This window comes from Dermacentor andersoni, chromosome 2, assembly GCF_023375885.2.
Source record: "Dermacentor andersoni chromosome 2, qqDerAnde1_hic_scaffold, whole genome shotgun sequence".
NCBI lineage: Eukaryota > Metazoa > Arthropoda > Arachnida > Ixodida > Ixodidae > Dermacentor > Dermacentor andersoni.
Window position 1 is genome coordinate 125560442 of NC_092815.1, and position 21037 is coordinate 125581478.

Genomic DNA, 21037 nt, shown 5'->3' on the forward strand with positions numbered 1-21037 from the left:
TGCACGGTGACTCCAAGACAATGGAAGTAGACTATACGACGCCGCATCATGACTAGCCAGTGAACGCTATCGTTGCGAACTTCAATAAGAATTGCATCCCTCTGGAATTACAACTATTGTGCTATTGCAGACTATCATCTGCAGACGCTCAGGCTCGCCCACCTGCATAGAATAAAATTGATCACACTGCTTATCAGTGTTGTGGCCGTCGAGTCTTGCTAATTTGCATTAGTTTTGAACACACAACTAGCCTCGAACCACGCGAAACTTATTGTCATAACACACATATATGCTTCTCAATGCGCACTCACTCCTATCCGCTCCTGGCTTGACACCTCTCCAGACATCGCTTCATATTGAGCGTTTTACAGCACTTAAAATTGCGCTATTTGAATGTAATTACCATTCATCAGTCAAGCTGGTCCACACCACGTAGTATGGCCAGACTGGAACACATGAGCGCGAGTGCGCTCTCTAGCCCTGTTGTGCACATAGTTAGCCACTGCAGTTGCATGTAGCTGCATCTGAAGTGTACTGTAGATAGTGCTGCCGCCACGGGGTGCCGCGATGAGCCCGTTCACCTAGCTCGCTGCAGCTCGCCGATGACAATAGTGTGCTCTGGTTGGTATGTGTATGTGACATGACTCGAGGCCTGAGCACCAGCACTCGAAGAGCAGGTTGTGTGCTACCCGAGTTAACACCCTTGAGGTGTGTCACCATCATGGTCGAAACTCGTTACGTTAGGAATCCTTTCGATGTGAGCCTGGGGTGCGGCATCTATCGCTTAGCTGATGTGCACACTGCCAACTAACTCGCATGCGTGAACATGAAGATGAAGTTTGTTCGACCCTCAGAAATGGTGTGATTATCGTTGTGACGCGCAAGGGCCGGGGCAAGCGAGCCCAAGACCCGCGATGAGGAGCCACGGTTCTCGGAGGCCAAGCGCGGGATCAACAGTAGTTGACTGAGCGGAGAAGAGGTGGTGTGAGTGCGGGGAAGACAACGGCGGGAGTGAGTGAGTGTGCGGCAGGAGAGGGGGAACGGGGGGACTCGGAGTGTGGTGTGCATGGTTGGCATGCGGAAATAAAGGACAAGTTTGGGGCGAACATGTGGCGGGTCGTTGAGCGTGACATCATAGAGATCTGTGCGAAAGGAAATGTGCTTATTATGTCACTCGGTGCAAGCTGGACGGCGATGTGATGCCTTCTGCTTAGTTCGATGTCCTTTTTATCTACTTTTCATGGCCTGCTGACCCCATTCACAATGTAGGCAGTGGTTAGCTCTGACCACTGAAGAAGTGGAATAGGAATAGCATCTGAAAAGGCAATACTACAAAATCGCAGCCTCATTCTCTTCAACCACGTTGCCATCTTGAACTTTGGACAGTATGGATAAGTCTAGCAGAAAGCGGAAGGGAAAGCCGCCATCACATTGGAACAGAAGGCAGCTGTCATAAAAGATGTTTCGTCGGATGCTAAGAAGGCCTGTGTTGCACATGTTGAAGGTTCTTTTACTGTTTTATTAAAATTTAGTCACATATGTGGCCATGTAACAATTCCATCGGCCACAAAGCCATCTTCTTTGCATGCTTAAGGTTGTACACCCCATTGCGCATATAATAGAGGGTTTTAGTTTAGGGGACGCAAGGCATTGGGGCCCCTAGCGCTAGGGTATGTTTGCGTTTGGGTATCAAGCAGGAACACATAATATGTTAGCGGCCCCAAACGTAAGCCGCACTGAGGTCGCATGCGCTCGCAGCACCATCAGTGCCTGATCGTTGCTGCATTATCATTGTTTAAAATATTAAATCAAGCATATGAAGTAAAGTAGATTAAAATAGTTTTATTAAGCGCAGTTAATATATATAAAAAGATGTCTGTTGACACTAGACAAAAGATTTATAAGATTATCTATGTGCCTACGTTACGATTGAGACCGAGCCGAAGCAATCCAAGCAAACGTTTGGTAAACTGTAGTTAGGCGTCTTGGGCAGCATAATCCGTTGTGGTGTGTGTTTTGTTTATTTAGAGCCTCCTGCAAATTTTGACATGCTGCCGTTGTGGCGACAGCGTGCCGGTGTGCTCTGCGGCCAGCTTCTTTGCCACGTTAGCCATGAAATGCACATATCCTCGCCGGCACAGCCATGTTCTCTGTCTTTGTGGCGGGATGGGCAGCTTGTCTCGGCTGGTCTCACTTCTCGTAAGTTCTCGTACACCGCGAGAGTCACGTGGGTAACGTTACCTCTTAGGGGCAGCGATGTTTTCGGCCGCCCCAACAACCCAAGGACCCAAGTAAACGTAGCGGTCTGCGCATGCGCAGTACCTTCACCCTTAGTTCTTGCGTACGCAAGCCGCTTGCATACCCTAAACTAAAACTCTCTATTGTCGTAAAGGGCAGTATTGCATATAACGAAGTAATTTGGCTTTCCCTTCAACTTCGTTATAACAAGGTTCAAGTGTGCTACTACTACTATACTACTGGCTACTACTACTGCCAATTCTACAGGATGAGAGCTTGTCCTATCCCTATTTCCTTGTGTGGTTTGTGTTTGGTCACTAGGTCAGTCGTGTTAAGATGAGTGTACCCCTTAGGCTACCAAGATGTTGTAGATCTAAAAACCTTGCCTTACATTACCATTGTGTACAAGAGCTCTTTCTCTTTTCAGCGCTTCAAAGCCTGGTCAATGCGCATGGTGCCATTATGAAGCCTGAGACAGTGCAGGTGAGGCTGACGCATATTCGCATTGTAAAGATGCTTTAATTCTTTCCTTACCGCACCCATTGAGCATTGTTCGCCTGCTATCGATGGTTTAAAACGCCATTTTCCAGACCTTCCGCACCGCTCACAGACACATCGCGCTATCGAACGTGAAGAGAACTCTGCTTTTGTTTTCTAAGCAGTTCACCTATTTTCTGCCAGGCAGTGATATTTTAGTGCGCTCTGAAGTTTTTGCAATCATCAAATTAGAAAACATAAATGGCCGCCCACTATCGACGGTTTGAAACGCTGCTTTCGAGACTTTCTGCGCCACTCACAGACACTGTGCCATCGGACGTGAAGGAGAAGAACTACATTTTTATTTTCTAAGCAGTTCGCTTTTTCGCGCCAGGCAGTAATTTTTTAATGTGCTCCGAAGTTTTGTGATCGTCAAAGTAGAAAACAAAAATGGCCGCCTCTGAGAGCGGCACGCACACTTCCAAAGATCGCAGATCTCGCAATTTTGTTGCATCTGTGGCTGATTTTATCGATGGATCGAGCAGCAGCAAGTCTGAGGATGCTGCCTTTTCGTCAGACTTTGACTCTGATAACAACAGCTATGCAAACCAGCCTGGAACATCGGTTGCAGCCTGACACGCCCAACTGTAGTGGTTGCAGTTAAATTTTTGATTGAATACTGGTTCAATGAAATTTTCTTTCTTATTTTGTGACAATAGTGCTTATTGGATGGCAATACGTTTTTATATCTCATAATTTTTGTTACATTTCTTTCATATTATATACAAGCGTGTGTTTACAATCTTCGTTCAGTTTGATCCCACAATCTTGATTCTGGCAATTTATATCTTTTTTATGACATCTTGTTAATAAAGCTCTTATGCGAGAAAAGCACATTCAGTCTGCTTTTTGTTTATGTATTATGTAAAACATCATGTGCAGTAGTTCCTTCAGAAAAAATAAATAAATCTGGTGTAACCTACAAAAAAACGCCTATTTTCCTCATGGTAGTGAAATTTCTCCTGATGTTTTCCCCTTTGCAGTTATAGGAATCTACTGTAATGTTTGGTTGTCATTCCAGTTGGGAAATGTGTGTTTTGGATGCCGCACAGAAAGAGCACTACAAACGCGTAGTAAGTAAATCACTTCAGAACATGGTGCTTTTTCTGGGACTATAGTGCCGTGCACAGTCTCAAGTAGGCACAAGGTTGTGGATGATGACCAGAGGGACCATTTTCTCTAGGGTCTTCATTGTTGCTTTCTTCAACATTCTCATCCGAGGCCTTTTCTGGCTGTCTGGAGGCAGATTATATTCTTCCTCAGAATTGCCACGAAAAGAATGCACAAATTCCTTCAAGTGTGCTGCAAAACAGTGCTGTGCTTGTACATAGATGCTGCAAAGTGCATGTGTGAAGACTTTATTCTGTGGCATCGGCATTGATTCAGCAATAGGAATGGCAGAAAGGTGTCCCGTGACTTCTTCTGATGACGAGTTTGAACTTTTCAGGAGATACAGTGCAGCGTGGTGACCCTGCTGCTGCGTCTTCAGCAGCCGGGCACCCCTCTTCCACAGCCTTACCGCAGTCCCCGGTGCCGCCGCGCCCTCTATGCTTTGCTGCTGTCACTGGCAGCCAGTCGAAATGGCCCACCACCTCTCCACTGCTGTGCAAGGCTCTTCAACATGGGCCTCAAGGACACGTGCTGCGAGGTTCGGTTCTATTTGCAAACGTTACCGGTACATTATTAGCTAAAGGGAGTTCCCACAGACAAACTCCCTCCATTTTCTTCAGTCCTGCACCAGGTGTACACTCTTGTTTCTATGTGCATTTTCTAAACCTACCTCTCTGTTCAATCATCAGCTGCTTCCGACTGTTGTTACTTTCTCTTTGTCTTCTTTCTGCTGCTATAGATGAACTCTGGTTATCTGTACCCGGAATCACGTGTGCTCCCTGATCTATGTCTTAGCAGTGTGAGCAAGATTATCCTGTTTGTTCTTTCCTACTAGCTCTCACTTCTCTGTAACTCTTCTAAGTCTAACCTGACAGAGCCAAGAGCCTGTGAAAACAAATGTTTCACTTGTTCGTAGTGAAATCAAGTCAGTTTGTTTAGGTTTCATAAGACCAGAATGTCTAGCTTAACAGTGTCGCATCTTCAAATGCACAGGTGGCAACAATTGACAAATGTTTACTACGTTGATACATGCTTATTCAGTGAGGAATTGTCATTGGTTACATTAGACGGATATGAATGCAGTCATTACTCTAACCAAATCCACATTCCCTGGCAATTTCACAATTTCTCTCACTTCACCACTGTCTTCCCTATCGCCTCCTTTTGTTCCCTGCTGCGCTCTCCATTTGCTCGGTTACACCAATGCTCAACACAGGAAAGGGCACCTAAGAGTTGTGCTCTAAAAACTTGTTCCAGCACAGTGATTGAATTGCGTGACAAAAGCTCGCGCATAATTTTTGCACAATGCACAGGCGCATTATCATGGTGTAGAATCCAGTGCCCCTGTTTTAAAAACCTTTGTTGTACACAGTGCACACGATCTCTCAAGATGCTTTAGGACCTCCATAGACAATTTGACCCTCATGTACAAATTTGTGGTAGTAAAAAAACGCGATCAACATGACTGATTTTAGAGTGGAGCTCTTAAATGCTCGTTCCTCGGTTGAGCGTTGACGTCCCTTGACGTAACCACACGAATGCGCTCATGCTACTGCTCACGCATACGTCGTCGTCTTCTACCACAGCTGGCTCCGCTGCCGCTGATCATGCCAGTGTTCCCATACTGCCCCTCGTGCTTGTGCCACTGCTCGGGCCACTGCTCACACGTTCATCGTAGTCTTCTTCCATAGCTGGCTCTACTGCCACTCATCATGCTAGCTTTCCCATACTGCCCCTCCCTCTGTGAAGGCGCTGACGACACTGGCCCACTGCCAGTCGTTGTGGTGATTACACTCTTGGGTTCTTTGCCTCAATATACCACGAAATGAAAACATGTATCGAGCTGCATTCATATTTTGCATTAGATAGTGTCGTAATCATCGTACACATTTTTGTTTTTTGATTTTTGCTTTCTTTTTCCACTCCTTGCTCTGCAACTTCGGCTCATTGGCCACATTCATAAATTCCAGTTTCATCACTTTCATCAGTTTTCCAATCGACACAACATTCCTTTTGTTGCAGCTTTTGCTCATGAATCGGCAGTTAGTAAGTTCCGTGATGTTCCGTGTAAAATTCAAGGGCAATAACACCGCTGCCGTGCGGCGTATGCTGTAGGTGCAAGTGAACGTGTGCGAGGGTGAACTGAGGATGGTGGCTTGATCTCGCACGCACAAGGGAGGGAAGCGGGGAAGAAGCACACAGTCTTCCATGGTGCGCAAAGCGCTGCGCAGCCGTGTGGGCCCTGTCTTGAGAGCAATCTGGGATGAGTACAGAGTCTAGGTGCATCGAGGGCTCATAGCTTTGTGTGCACGGTGTTCTCGCTGCTTAGTTCACATTGAAGCGAGAGGCAGCACGAAGGTCAGTTTGCTCACTGCTGCTGTCGCTCTTACTCACACCAGCATTCTGACAAAGGGTATCCGTGCTCATCGAGTAAGAAGTGTTTCTGTTTGCATGTGCGTGCATGGCACTATACTTGTTAACCCTTTGAAGGTTTTTGTCGTACATGTACGGCGGCGGTTTTCTGTCCAGCAAGGTCTTTGCTGTACGGGTACGGTTTCGACCCTCCGTTTGAAATTTCGCGCCATAATGACGATGCGTGCTGACTGGGAGGTGCTGCCACCTCTTAGGACTTATAAGAAGCCTTTGATATGTGTGCTACCTTCTTGGGGAGATAAACGGAAGTGATTTCTAGCTTCAGCGCGTCGTGCAGACTGTGGCAACACCCCTTTTGCGGTTTCGGTTTCGCCGCGTGATCGCAACGGAGCCACGCGAAACGTGATTTTTCTCTTTGTCGTCGCGCTATCACAGGGGCGGCGGAAGTTGATTTCTATCTTGATTGGCGCTGCTCCTAGCTTGTTTATAACCGCCGCTCACGAAGTATTCTCACTCTCTGCGGCAACGCGCTTACGCGAGACGGTGCCTCAGACTTCTGCCCAAGGCAGCCGCACACGCAGAGATGTCATGAGTGCACCAACACAACTCGTCGCTCCAAAAGAACACACACGCATTTTAGGTGTGCAGACTGCAGACTGCGATAAGGCACTGTGCGGAGACCCGTGTTTCAAGGAGTACCACACTCTGACATACTATTGAACATGTTGCAGTTATGAGTGATGCCGACACCAAAATACTCTTCCTATTTTTTTTTTTTTTTTTACTGTTTATTCCCGACTTTATACATCTTGTACATTCAAGATCCGCAATAAAGTAATTTGACCACCTGGGAAAGTTTTTTCAAAACAATTCGACCTTCAAAGAGTTAATTTAGTTAGTAAGTGAATGTTTACGAGTTTATACAGCCAATAAAACTACTATCCTTACTTTGTATAGCTGTCTACTAATTTGCTATCACCATCTCGATGCTTTGCCTTTCGGGTGAAACTGCGACTTTATTGATTCTCATATTTTCAGTCAATACCTGGTCAATGGATGACTTTCCCAAATAAAGTGCTTCTGCTATCATTTAAGTCGTTTGGTGGCCACTGAGCACGAGAGAATGCATACAATCTGTTTTCATCTTCACACAAGGGGGAAGGCTGTCTTGATCTTGCATCGTCCCTAGAGTATTCACAGCTTTGCTGAAAGTGATGGACCCACTTGAACACAGTCTTTTCCTTTAGGGCATCCTTTCCATTGGTCCTTTGCAACATTTGATGAATTTCTGTGCCATTCTTGCCCAATTTCACATGAAAATTGATATTGGTTCTTTGTTCCATCTGTTCATCAGTGTTCATTTCAACAGACTAAAATGGACTGCATAAATAAGTGCATACGTTAAATCCTGCCTTGTCATGCACTAGTATGGCATTTATTAGAGGTCAAGTTGGTCCTTTCTATTGGAAAGAGTGGCACCGCTACATCCTTTCCCACATTTGTTGCCGACTCATTGCATGAACTTTTGGGACCATCCTCGTACATGACTCTCCAAGATTATTACATTCGAACTGAAATTTCGCCCAGAGATATCATTTAGCAGTGAACTTTTCTAACACCATGTTTGTGTCCATTACTTGCCTGGGTAATCCACAATGAATCGAATGTGCACATCATCTGGAATAATGCCACTGACTGCTTCAATGGAACAGTGGTGCCATCTGTTGCCACTATGGCAAAACAGTGCATACATGTTGTGCTGTTGGAGAGGGGCAGAGGAGTAGTTTCTTGCACAGTTGTTTTCTGTAGGTAGTTTAACTTTGCTAACAGAAACCACCTTTTTCAATACATGAGATGCAATTTTAGTTGGCACATAGTTTCCCTCTATAAAAAGCTTTTATTCATTGAATAGTTGTGGTGCCTACAAGACTCGTAATTTTTTGTTCAGAATAATCGTAGTACAGTGATACCTCGTTAAACTGTAGGTGGCCAGAGCTTGGAAAAAGTACGTACTAAACGGTAGTACTGCTTAACCGAAATACCACGAGATCCCCCACTTACCTGTCAAAAACGGAACTCAGAGAGAGTGCGATGAAAGGGGAAAAAACATGCAGTGTTTATTCACTTCGTGCGACCTAAGTGTTATTTTCATTTGATGCCACGGTGGCCTAGCAGCGACGACAGCAACCTCAAGCTTACTGAAGCTGCGAGCCAGCTTTTCAGCCAGCCCCTTCTTCTCAGCAAACACTCGTATGGCAGATTCCTTCTTGGCGTTCTCCGTGCATGCGCACGGTAGCGCTGCAGAAGTTGCGGGGCGCCTTTTTCATTGAGGGGTGCTGTTCTCGTCACGACGATTGCATTCAGGATTGCATTCACGTAACGTGTAGCTTCTACCCTTGTCGGGCCTGAATCGCCCGTGCTGTTGCTTTCCATGTCTCCCTCATCACTGTCGCTGGTCGACACTTCGGCAAAAACAGAGGCAATGATGGCAAGTCGAACCACGTAGCCGACATGTCTTCGCGGTCGCAGCAGCGCTGCCGAGCAACTTCTACGCATTCCAAATGCCACACACCGTAGTCAACAGCAGATCCCTGTCGCGTGCCAGCGCCGACTTCATGTTACGTTCAATACCACGAACAATGTCTAATTTTGCTTCTATGCTGAGCACCCGGCGTCTTTTTTATTCGAGCTTCGGTATGACGCGAGTCCTTGGTTGCACGACGCCACAACGCTCTCTGGCACAGCGCCGAAGTGATGTTGATGGGGCTTCTTGCGCAAACGCACAGGGCACTTGGAGGCCGTTGTTCCGATCTCTGAGGCTTATTGTTCTGCCGGGCCACCCGATGGAGATGACTCACCGCCATGTTTGCGCGACGAAAAGTGGAAACACTACGTTTTAACCGATACGTACACAATAAGCTGGTACAGTTTGTGCGGATACGAAACTACTGTTCATGCGGGTGCGGTTTAACGAGGTTTTACTGTATATCAATGAGGCACAACTGTATGTGGCAATAAACAAGCGTTTAATGCCATATAACACATGCATCTTTTACCATAGACATTATAATGGTAAAGCCAAATTACCTGGTCTCCTAAGTTGAGCTTTTACTTGATATATATATATATTGTCACATGGTGGTGACGTTGAAGAACATAGTAGCAATACTGTGAAAGACAAAACCATCTTCTATGGGCGAACCTGTGCCCACAAAAACAGGCTACACTTGTAGCACAACGATATCGGCGAACACGATGTCTGCGATCGTCGAAAATCTGGTCAACAGGTCAAGCGCGACGTCTTTTATACATCAGTCGTCGAATGTTCCTCAGTAATCGCTGAGACCCGCATGTCTTCCACTAAGTTCTACATTATTCGCGTCGTGCACAGTTGCAATCAGATTACACAAGGTTTGGTCACAGACAGCGGATGGAACCATTGATAACATTCCAGAAACTTCCAATACATGCAGGCGCGCCCAGCGCTGCGCGATAACATATGTTAGGCGGTGGAGCGTGTCGCCCGATAAAGACAAGTACACGTGTCAATATATATATATATATATATATATATATATATATATATATATATATATATATATATCTATATATACGACTGCAGCGCCAGAGATATATATATATTAGATACAACATGCATAGAGTTTCCTACAATAATTACTAGAGGAAACTCTGGCGCTGCAGTTGTTGTATCACCATGGGAGTGATGGGAAGTAAATAGATTTGTCTGATCTTCCTACTTGTGGATTCAGACGTTCTTGTGACTTGGTATGTTACGCTACATATATCTTATTGTCGTAAATTTCAGCGCAATCTATACTCTTCAAAGTGCAGAAGGCGCCACGAACACTCACAATTGCATTTAATTGCAACGATTGAGTTTGTCCAGGTGGCCAAATCGAAATGCGCCAAGCGTCTCAAGGCACTGGCACGCCCGCCATAAATTCATAAGGGCGTTTCATTCGCTTGTCGATATATGCGTCTGTGGCTTAATGGTTTCAATATCAGGTTTCTGCGCTAGAGTTCCTGTGTTCGAATCCTGTCGTCGGACAATTTTAATGACGAATAAAGAGAAAATCGGACATCCACTCGTTTGTAGCAATTGCTACAAAGGAAACCCATAAGGGTTCCTCAGGGTTTCCGCAGAACTACTACATCAAGCACTTGCCTTTGCTTCAGGTTGCTTCAGGTCCCGGGTTCGAGTCCCGACCAGGACGAATTTTTCTTCAACTATGAGGCCTTTCTTTCAAGGAACCCGTATGGGTTTCCTTTGTAGCAATTGCTACGGACGGATGGATGTCTGATGTTATCGTTGTTCATTACCTCTACCCACCTTGCAGGTTTCCGCAGAACTACTACGTCAAACAATTTAATGACGTTTATTTAATTATTCATTACGCAGTACATTGTTGAAAATGACGAGTTCACGAAGTCACAAAGCCGTTTGAAGCCAAAAGGGCAAAGTTTAGGCAAATCCATGCACTTCCCACGACTCCCATGCTGGTACAACTGCTCTCATTGCAGCGTCCGTAGACACTAGCGCCAGAGTTCCCTCGAGTAATTGTTGTATGAAACTCTATGGCAACACACTTCCAGTGGGGTTGAAGGCATAGCTGCTGTTGTGTATTGCAAGGGTGGTCTATCGCTTGAGCTTCAGCTGTGGATATTTTTCCTTCTAGTAATATGCCGAGTAGTTATCTCCTGTTCCTGTATAACTTGGCCTTGAGAGTGCTAACTGCAGCTGCTCTTCGTAGCTGTGGATGTAGATCATTTTGCTTCAACCATGTAAGCTGCATAGAACTTGCTTTCAGAATCAATCTTCATGTGGTCCTATATTTATCATTGCATATGAAAGCTGGTCATAGCAGTTTCACACAAGGCTATGGTGTTTCAGTGAAATGATGGAATTCCTCCCCCAAGTAAATGGCCTCTAATCCTTTTCCATTGCAGCATTGTGGAACAGCAGGAAAAGTTTTAATGAAAAAGCGTGTGTGGCTGGGAGCAGCCTGCCAGTACATACTGCAATTAGTTTTTTTTTTTTTTTTCTGTAATTTAGGTGGTTGAGCTGTGCAGCCAGGCTCTGTCGTGCCTGTCCCTGCACCCTCAAGGATCTGGGCCCACAGGCACATGGCCGCCGTTGCGTTGCCACCGAGCTGCCTGGGTTCTTGCTGATGGTGCATGCCAGACCACACCTCCGACATTGGCCAGTGTCGGCTGCCAGGCTCAGTTGCAGCTGCCTCCATCGTCACCCCGCTCCTCAGCAGTGACTGCTCCACAGCCAATCAAACGCAAGGCTGCCACAGCTATGCACTTCCGGACGAAGCGCATCACTACCCTTGGGTGCGTGCTACTTTCTCCCACCTGCGACCCCTATTTTTAGAGCTGGTGCCATACCCTGTGTCCTCCCTTGCCATTGGTCACAGCTCTGACGACTGTTATAGAGCAGATTAATCTTCTCATCCCTGGCCAGTGTTCTTTTCACTCCTGTCTCTTCTATAGGTGTGTTCAGTGAGACACATGTTATGCGCTCTTAATCTCCTATTTAAATCCCTTCCCCACTCCTCCGTTTTACTGTTAAGCTAATGAGAAAAATGCGCAAATTGACAAAATGGAAATATGAAGTTATGTATGGTCACTGAGACACACGTTATGCACACCTAATCAAACCTCTTCCCTAAGCTTTCATTTTACTGGTTAACCTGGCAAGCAAAAAAAAGGGATAAAAATGTATGATAAAAAGTAAATGTGGAACTATGGTATTTAAATACACTCATGTAAAGCTCACACTTTTTTTCCTGATTTTTTACTGGTTGCGGGTCTTAGGCAAGGCAGGCTTGTCCTCTCCTTCTTTTTTTTAAAATAAATGCTTCTCCTCCTCCTCTTCTCCTGTAGCTACTCACTGAGGCCTCAAATTGTGGTCAGACTGCTATGCAAAAGAGCGCTACCACTGGCAGCTGACCATAAACACATTTGCAATTGCTGAATGACTTTTCAGACGTGGACAATGCTGCAAAAATGTCTGAATAATCGGGCAGTCTGAGAGAATGTATTGCGATGATAAAATGATTTTTTTGTTGTGTGAATCACTGCAAAGTGCAGACAACACACATGCAAACTTGAGCCTGCAATACTCTGTTTAGGCTAGATTGACAGGCATTGAGTTATTGCCAGCTGATCGATTGCCCGCAGACCCAAATAGCGCTTCACACATGTGGCCCCATGTGTGTAAATCCAGCCCATGCACGTGATCTCACACCCAATCACTGATGTAGTCTACTGGTACAGTTCAGACCACTGACAACATAACCGCTTATAGTGCAGGATCTGGCTGGAATTTTCGGCCATGGCTATACGTTGGTTCTGTGAAGTTGATAGTGGTGCCGTGGGGTAGTCCAAATAATTGAACAAGTCTGAAAAGATTAGGTATCTGAAAAGTTAGCCAGCGACTGACTTTCCTCTGTAGCCTCTTCTCTTTTTTTTCTCTCTCTATTCATTTGTCTGCTTTGTGTAAAGACCGCAGGTCCTTGGACTTTATACCTTTCAACGTCCATAAATTTAAATGTATCTAAACATCCCGGTTGCTTGTTTTAATTCTCAGGTATGCACAGCTGCTTGGCTTATATGTATTGAACATGTGCAGTCTTTGAGGAGTGATATGCTGGTTTTATAATGCGGTACCGTTTATAATGCAGACATTCACGACTCCAGCGACTTACATTGTAAGTGGTCTACATTGTACAAACATTTTAAGGGTGAACTTCCCACAACAGCTTGCTGCCCATCATACCTGCCGGCCAGGCCTCGCCAGTACCATGTTGCTTCGTTGAAGTCTACGACTAAGTTGCAGTTTGGTGCCAAGTGTGAGATTCAGTGATCATAGTGCTGTTATCGGCAGGGCAACTTGTGCTATCTATTAGCACCTTGTAAAGATTAACCGTCACTCAAATATGTACATGATGCGTAGTGAAACTTTTTTTAAATTTTTGCGCTTCAATGTGGGCTTGTGGGTCCTATACGAGTAAGTATGGTACAGTATAGACTGCACAAAACTGGCCACAGGGGTCGCAAGTTTCCACACGGTAAGACCAAAACATCATTTTGCGAAGGCTGGCCACATGCAAAACATATAGACCAAGTAGCCATGTGTGTTAAGGAATCGAAGCATAAGACCAAGATGTGCCCTCAGTTTTGTTGGCAAGGTGGTTCTTCCGCTTTCCAAGCGCCGTACAGCCACTGCGAGGCATTTTGTTGACTCTGCACCAAACTGCAACTTTGGCCGCCAATTCCTAACGAGACGGCGCTTGTTAGGCCTAGGCGGTGGGAGTGTTGGGCGGTGTGCCTTCGCAGGGTGCTTGTCCTTGATATAAGTTCGTACTCAAAGACATACACACAGAGATCTGGCACGAGATAACACGCACATGCTGAACTCACAGCAGCAGGTTTTGTAAAAAATTACCTGCGAACAGCTGGCAACTACCGGGAACATGTGTAGCAAAAGTTTGTATTGTTCCAGTAGGAACGGCGAAAGCTCACTTGTGGACAAGGTTTCTAACTAATGAATTTGCGGAACACAGTTAAAACTGACAGTCGTGGAGTCAAGGTCCCACACACGTTATCTGCACTTTGCGATGGGTCAAGTGAGTGAAAATGCACTCGTGGCGTTGTCTAATTTTTTTCCGCAGTGCTGAAGTTGTGAAAAAAAAATTATTTTACGATTGAAATTCGTTTTTCTAGACTGCCTAACAATTTGCACGCTTTTTGCGACCCTGTCCGTGTCTGAAAAAAAAGCAGTCGGCAATGGTATTACCATCCACACGCAAATGAAGAGCCAACACGTGCCAACAAAGAGCACTCAACACGTGAATGCGCACGTGTTGAGTGCCTACTGCACGCTGCTGAGAAGGGGCCGGTACCGTTAGGAAAAGCCTTTGTCACCTAGACAACCCCCATGCACCGGTGAGCCCAGCACACTGCTGCCGTGTTTCTTTAATTTTCTGTTTATTTACATTTTTTTTTTTTCATTAGCTCTCTCGTGCTCTGTCTCCCCATCTTCCTTCATATCACCCTTGTCGCTCTCCCCTCGGCCAGCATACCTGATTCAGAAGTGCACTTGCTGCCTCGCTTGTCTGCGGGAATTTCTGGCAACTGCATTTTAACCGGTATTTCGTATTGCTCAGGTGCACTATAAGTGGGATGCGTATACATTAGTTCTATGGGAAGATCAACGGGTGTCAGAAAAGACCGCATTATAATTAGCCCTGCACTATAAGCGGTTACATTATAAGTATTTTGAGCTGTATGTGCTTTAAACCGTAGTTACAATTCAAACATTTTGCAAATAATTTCTCATGGTTTGTTACAGATTGAAATAGAAACAAAATGAGGCTGGCTGGGTAAGCAGAATTGCTGAGGATAAGGTACAGTGAGGTTGGAAAATAGGTTGGGGTCATGCTTTGGCTTGGTCACTGCCAGCAATGCAGAAGTCACATACAGCCCATCAGTTTCATGTGGAAGAACTTGGGAGCTCTTGGTATTGGCCTGTTTTTGCATCAATATGGCTGCACTTTCAGTGTCTGCCTTGACCTAAAATGGCCCTTCCGTCTACCTTTATGCAGGCCAGTGTACAGAGCCAGTAACCAAGAGACTGAGGTGCTGTCTGATGAGGATGGACATGAATACATGGATTATGAAGAAGAGTACGAGGACGCGGAGCTGGAGAAGCTGCAGGCTGCAGAGCCTGTGCAGATGCGCCGTCCCCCAGTGAATGGTCAAGGCTTCCACGAGCGCCACCTTGGGTCTACTGTGGGGCCAGGCACCGGGGGCCGCCCTGCCGGTGGCAGCACTGGATCTGCAAGGCTTGTCCCTGTGGCCGAGGACTCGTCTGAGGATGAGGAGGGCTCTGAGGAAGACTATGACGAGGACGAGGAAGAAGGTGACTATGGCGAGTCTGCTGAGGAACCCTGTATCGAAGCCATCGAGCTTGAAAGTGATGACATCGATGGGTCAGGCCTGCCTCCTCCGGAAAATGACGGGGCACCAGAGGAAGCAGCAGTTACGGTGCTCGAAGCCTCACACGAGGAAGAGGAAGACCAGGAGGAAGCGGTTGTCGAATCAGATGCTACATTTGCCACTGCAACTGGAGTCACAGAGGCTGCTGTGACTCTTACCGTGACACCCGCCAACAGCCAGCCAAGCATTGTCGTTGAGGATGGGCCTGCCGAAGAGGAGCAGTTGCCGCCACAGCCACTGCCCTGCGAGACGGAAGAGGCTCGTGCTGAGGTTGTGCAGGAGCCGTGTGCTGTGGCGGCCGACCCAGGAACATCTACTGTCAAAGGGGAAGAACCGGTCGTAGTTGAGAACCACGCTGAGGGAGAAAAGTGTGAGGACTCCAAGCAGGAGGTGTGCGAGGAAACAAAGCCCCCTCCTCCTAGTGAGCCCTGTACAGAGACCACAGTGACCAAGCCTACACCGGAAGAGTCAAACAAGGTAATGTAGCTCTAGGTGACAATTTGCATTCAAGCAGACTTGTGACTCGATTCTAGTCAACAGCTTTTCTCAATTTATTGTAAGTAAAATTTAAGCATAAGGAACTCTTCAGATCACCACTTGTTGCTTAACTAGTTGGTTTATACTCATTACGGTGCTTTAGGACATGAAACAAAATGAAACAAGAGCTCTCTTATCATGTGTGTTAGGGCATCAAACAAAGTAAAGACCAGGACAGAAAATAGCGTCTGACTTGTCCTAGTCTTTACTTTGTTTCATGTCCTAACACACCATGATAACTCGTCAGAGGCTACGAAATTGTTTTTTAATCTTCATTATCATGCAGTCAACATAATATAGGCTAGCGGGGATAATTTCTTAATTCACACAATGAACAACTTTTCTGGTATGTCACTAGTGCAAGATTTTGAAATGGATAACATCCTGATCATCAGAATTATGCCCACTGTTGGACACTGGTTATTTCCAAAAGTGTCCATTTAACCCAGTTGTGTCCCGCCATGGTTGCTCAATGGCTATGGTGTTGGGCTGCTGAGCACGAGGTCGCGGGATCGAATCTCCACCATGGCGGCATTTCGATGGAGGCGAAATGCGAGGACACCTGTGTACTTGAATTAGGTGCACGTTAAAGAACCCCAGGCGGTTGAAATTTCCGGAGTCCCCCACTACGGCATGCCTCATAATCAGAAAGTGGTTTTGGCACGTAAAATCCCATAATTTAATCTTTAATTTAACCCAGTTGTGTAAGAACTAGACCAATGACACTTGTAGCTAGAGAAGCCCTATGGGTGTACACATGACTTCATCACATAAAAGTAGCTGCTGAAAGCACTTTCATAGCGTTGAATGGCATTGATCACGTGTGCACCGTTCTGAGCTGACGTTAGTAAGAATGTGAGTGAGGGCCAGTAAATGAGAATAGGCAAGAGTACGAAGTGAGGAAGTGTGAAGCCCCCCAAAAACAACGGTGAGCGATTATGATTCACTTATACTGCCGACCTCTGTATATTACAACTTGTGGACGTGTAAAGCTACGTCAAATCTCGTATTATTTGTGCACTTTTGTGCTGCCAGTAGACAGCATACTGGTCGCTAGCACATGTGGTACACTGTGGCAGAAACATATCGCACCATTTGCTCAGTGGTAAACAGGTGAGGATCTGAGACGCCTTCAACGTACATAATTCCATTTCATTTTGTTACGTAGATGTAATACTTCATGTCGCATTAAATTACATTACACGTTTCATATTTACTTGCATAATGCTCGTGTCCCATTCGTTGGCCATCAAAAGTTACAATATTTCTTACTCAAGTAAATATCAGATGCGAAAATTGCTGCATCAGTCATCTAGTGTACGTCAGTATTGGCACTGACTCGGAATAGGTTGAGCCAGAATCATTTTAGTTATCCTTTTAGTTACTCAAGGTTCAGATAACATCTGCAAAAATTGTAGAGTGCAGCTCTGAGCTGTCCGTTCCAACAGCGAATGTCGGCATCATCACTGGGCATCCTTGTAACCAAGTGAATGAGCACAGCAAAATGATGAAAGAGCAAAAGCGGAGTACAGATGAAAGACGGCAATAGCAAAAAGAGTGCGAAGAGGAGGGTGCAGCAGAACCATGAGGTGGAAAGCGGAGGAGAAGGGTATGGCCAGCGTGTAAGAAGAAAAGCTTAGTGCCGCGCACAGTGGGCTTTGCCGTAACGATGGCTACGAGATGGCACCTGAGTAGCGGGCATCGTCTGCATGGAAACAATGCGCTGCATGAGCGGAGGTCCCTCTGTAGAGGCTGCTGTGAATCGCGCCCACGGGTCACGAGTAGCGATGCAGTTGCACCACACTTCATTCTGTTTGTAACATGCCGCAAGAGACACATGTCCATGCTAGTCAATATACGTGTACAGTTGTGCTCAAATTTTTCGTTAGAGAGTATTGTAATCGTTGGCGATTCTTTTTTTTACTTGCTAATTGTGTAGAACTTATGCATTCAGAAGTTATGCTACGTGGCAACCCTACAGAATAGAACAAAATATGTGTAATTGTTTTTATTACAAAGATGAATGTTGTTTGGGAGCAATATCTTGCTCGAGTGTACAGTGGTTGGCGTCAGAACTCCTACAACCTGTAACGTTCTGTCAAAATCTTTTCCAATAGAATGTAATTACCACTCCCCCTTAATTAGCATCAATTTTCCATGAAAAATGTGCAAGCGTTATACAAGTAAATGCAGTATTCGTCTTTCTTTCGTATGTGACACGCGAATACCAGCTGTGAAAGAAAGTCTTGCTAGCCTTTGTTGCGTTGCCTATGAAACATATGTGGTGTTAACTGAGCCCGAAAAATCTCCCTCTATCATTACTTTGTCCAATTTGCTTGTGGTGATTGGCTGTGCTCTTTGCTCAGCACCTGTAACCTGTAATGTGTGAGGGACTGTTTGCACTGTTGTAGTGTACACTCTGCTGCAATTTGTTGGTTAGATGAAGTCAAGCTCAAGTGGCACTTCTGTGTAGTGCACTCACTTGCATATCAGTTGCTGTTTGTCTCGTGCATTGCAGGGTGCAGAAACAGCAGCAGAAGAAGGGCCCGGGGTTGCTGAAATGCTACGGGACTTTGTGGACTGTGAACCCGACGAGTGAAGGCTTGAGAATGCTGCCTGATCTCGAACGGGAGGGCTCCATTTTTCTTCCTCATGATCACCGCCAATCTTTCCCATCAGTTTTCTCAGCTGACCTCGTCACATGTTTATATTCACATATGCATACACAAGCAGGCATGTGTGCTTTGATTTGGCCTGTGTTCTGCCTCTCCATATGGATGCATAAGCATTGGTATGCACAGCTAAGGTTTCCCCATATCTGGCAACATTGTAGGCGATTTCTTTGTCCCTCTGTATCTGTAATGTGTGAACAAGCATGTTTGAGCCAGTTACGATTAGAATGAGTCGTTTGTGCGCAGGTGCTTCAAAGTTGCGATTTTATTGCGACTATCCAGCGTGAAAGCATTGTGGCAGTTTCATCGGGTGTAAGGGAATAACTTTCTTTTTCTATGAGTAATAAAGTCAACGTTTCATTCAAAAAGTTGTCTTGCACTAGCTGCACTTCCCTGCAGCCTTTTCTTTCATTATTTTTACTTGGGGAAAACAACTCTGTTTAATTGCCTGACGATACCTGTATTGAACCCTGTGGGGAGTTCAAATAACATGGTTAAAACACATTGGCAGACTAGTTGGTTTGAATCCATGATAGAATATGTAAGCGCGACTGACAAAGTTAGGGGTGGCCGTGGTCCAACACCATAGTTGACTACTCGTCCCCCTTCTTAAAGGGGCCCTCGAACACTTCATGCCACAATCTTTCTGTTGTACGTCATGTAGGCCGATGGTTTGAGATGCTTTTAGCATAGGTTAAAGCACCGATATATAAACATTGTTTATTTTAATCAAGCAAACAAATCACTACCGACCGAATCATAGCCCAGTGGTGCTCGCCAAAAGCATCATCGCCACACTCTTCTCCATTACTGGTTGAAAGTAAAGTTGCAGATAACTGCACTACATTAAAATGTTAAAATTAAGATTTTAGTTTTGTCTGCAGTAGTTTTCATTTTAATGCAGACAGTCATTAAAAAAAACCACTACAGCCACAAAACACAGCAGGGGTGCTGACTGTTCTTTTGCCTCTGGTATGGTGGCATACCTCTAGCCCGTTGCTGTGGCCTCAGACTACAAAAGCTTCTCTTCTCGCTTGTGTACACTTGCAGTCAGCCTTGTCTCGCTGCCTTATTCATATGGTGCAGATTTCTCACCTCGTATCGTTGTTGCCACACTCGTTTTATTCACGATGAAGAGTTGTTGCGCAGTCCCAGGTTGCTTGACCAGTAATGGCAAACATGAAGTGTGCTAAAATACCCGTAGGTATTCTTTCACCATGGTAACGGCTTCATCAGCGCAACGGAGTAACCAAGTTTCACGAACATAGAACATGTAGGCAATCGTGGAGTGTGAACTTCTGCTACATAGGCACGTCGCACTCTTGCCATTGGCAGTGTGGAGTTACGTCGGTGGGTGAGAGAAATGGGGACAGAAAACCACGCACGCAAAATTTTAGTTCAGGGCACGCATGTTTTTTTCCCTTTATTTTGAAATTCCTTGGCTGAGTAACTTTGGACTGCATACATCTGTCATTGCCATTGGTATTGCATTTATCCCTCAAACTGTTGGTCTACACAACCCGCGACCGAAGAAATGTTCGAGGGCCCCTTTGGAAAACACCCCTTTTACAAGATGCGACTAAGCGGTGTCTCCTGCTAAGGCATAAGTGGAGAAACTCCATCATTGATTGGGATGGTAGTAACACTTTCATTGCCTAGATCATTGCACCGATACTATGGCCTCCAAGGTCGAGAAACATGGCCCTTGAGTGCCTTATTGAGCTTGATGGTTGATGAGCTTGATGCAAGATGGTTGAACACGGAGGGCATAAGACGTGCGGATGTTATATGATCATGGCAGCAGAGCTCAGTTCATAGGAACAAAAAAAAAAAAAAAAAACCCCAAAAGAACATACAGCAGCGGCAGAATTTGATTGCTGATAACTTTGTCAAAACAAGGTGCATTCAGAAAATTGTTTAAGAGGAAGTCTTGCACAGGTGTATATTAAGAGGAAGCTTTAGCTGAAGGGCTCCCATCTAATTGAATGGGAACAGATAAATTGGTTTTTTCGGCAGCTACTGTCCTAAATATAGTGAGGTTTGTTGCATTTAAAATGAAAGGTTAAAACCCAGTGACTAAGAATCATATCTTGTATTTAGGCAGTCAGTTTTTTACAAAAATTGTTGAAAATTGCAACCCAGGAAGCACACAGCTAGCTAATATAAGTCTACTTTCCAGCTTGATCCAGCTGAGGCCACAGCTAGCAGTCATCTTTTCTAAGCTGTACTCCGGCCCTAGACGTCTACTAGCCCACTGGTAGCTCAGCTAATGCTCTCCACTTACGGCTAGTAGCCACCTTGGAAAGCACTGCCGACTTTAATTGTTCAGGCTTGTTTCGTCTTTGTAGATGCTATAAGTTAGCTCTACTTGCCATATTTATCATCCTGGAAGGCTCAATTCTTATTTTACATGTTACTAGAAAATCAAGGTTTGTGCAAATATGCTCAAAACAGCTGAGGTAGGCGAATGCTAATCGCATTAAAATTGGGTGCACGCTAGATTTGTACTTTGGACACAGAAACATAACTCTTTTGACTTTGGG

General features: G+C 45.4%; 1 protein-coding gene across 1 annotated transcript in view; it reads left to right on the plus strand.

Annotated features, from left to right (window-relative positions):
• Nucleotides 1-18862, plus strand: part of LOC126541155 (proline-, glutamic acid- and leucine-rich protein 1-like) — a 63182-nt gene extending 44320 nt beyond the window's left edge. The window contains exons 14-18 of the mRNA XM_050187836.3: nucleotides 2666-2721; nucleotides 4223-4423; nucleotides 11333-11616; nucleotides 14892-15762; nucleotides 18341-18862. Coding sequence (XP_050043793.1) covers nucleotides 2666-2721; nucleotides 4223-4423; nucleotides 11333-11616; nucleotides 14892-15762; nucleotides 18341-18421 — 1493 coding nt within the window. The 3' untranslated portion in view covers nucleotides 18422-18862. The remainder of the gene's footprint in view (nucleotides 1-2665; nucleotides 2722-4222; nucleotides 4424-11332; nucleotides 11617-14891; nucleotides 15763-18340) is intronic.
• Nucleotides 18863-21037: the final 2175 nt, after the last annotated feature.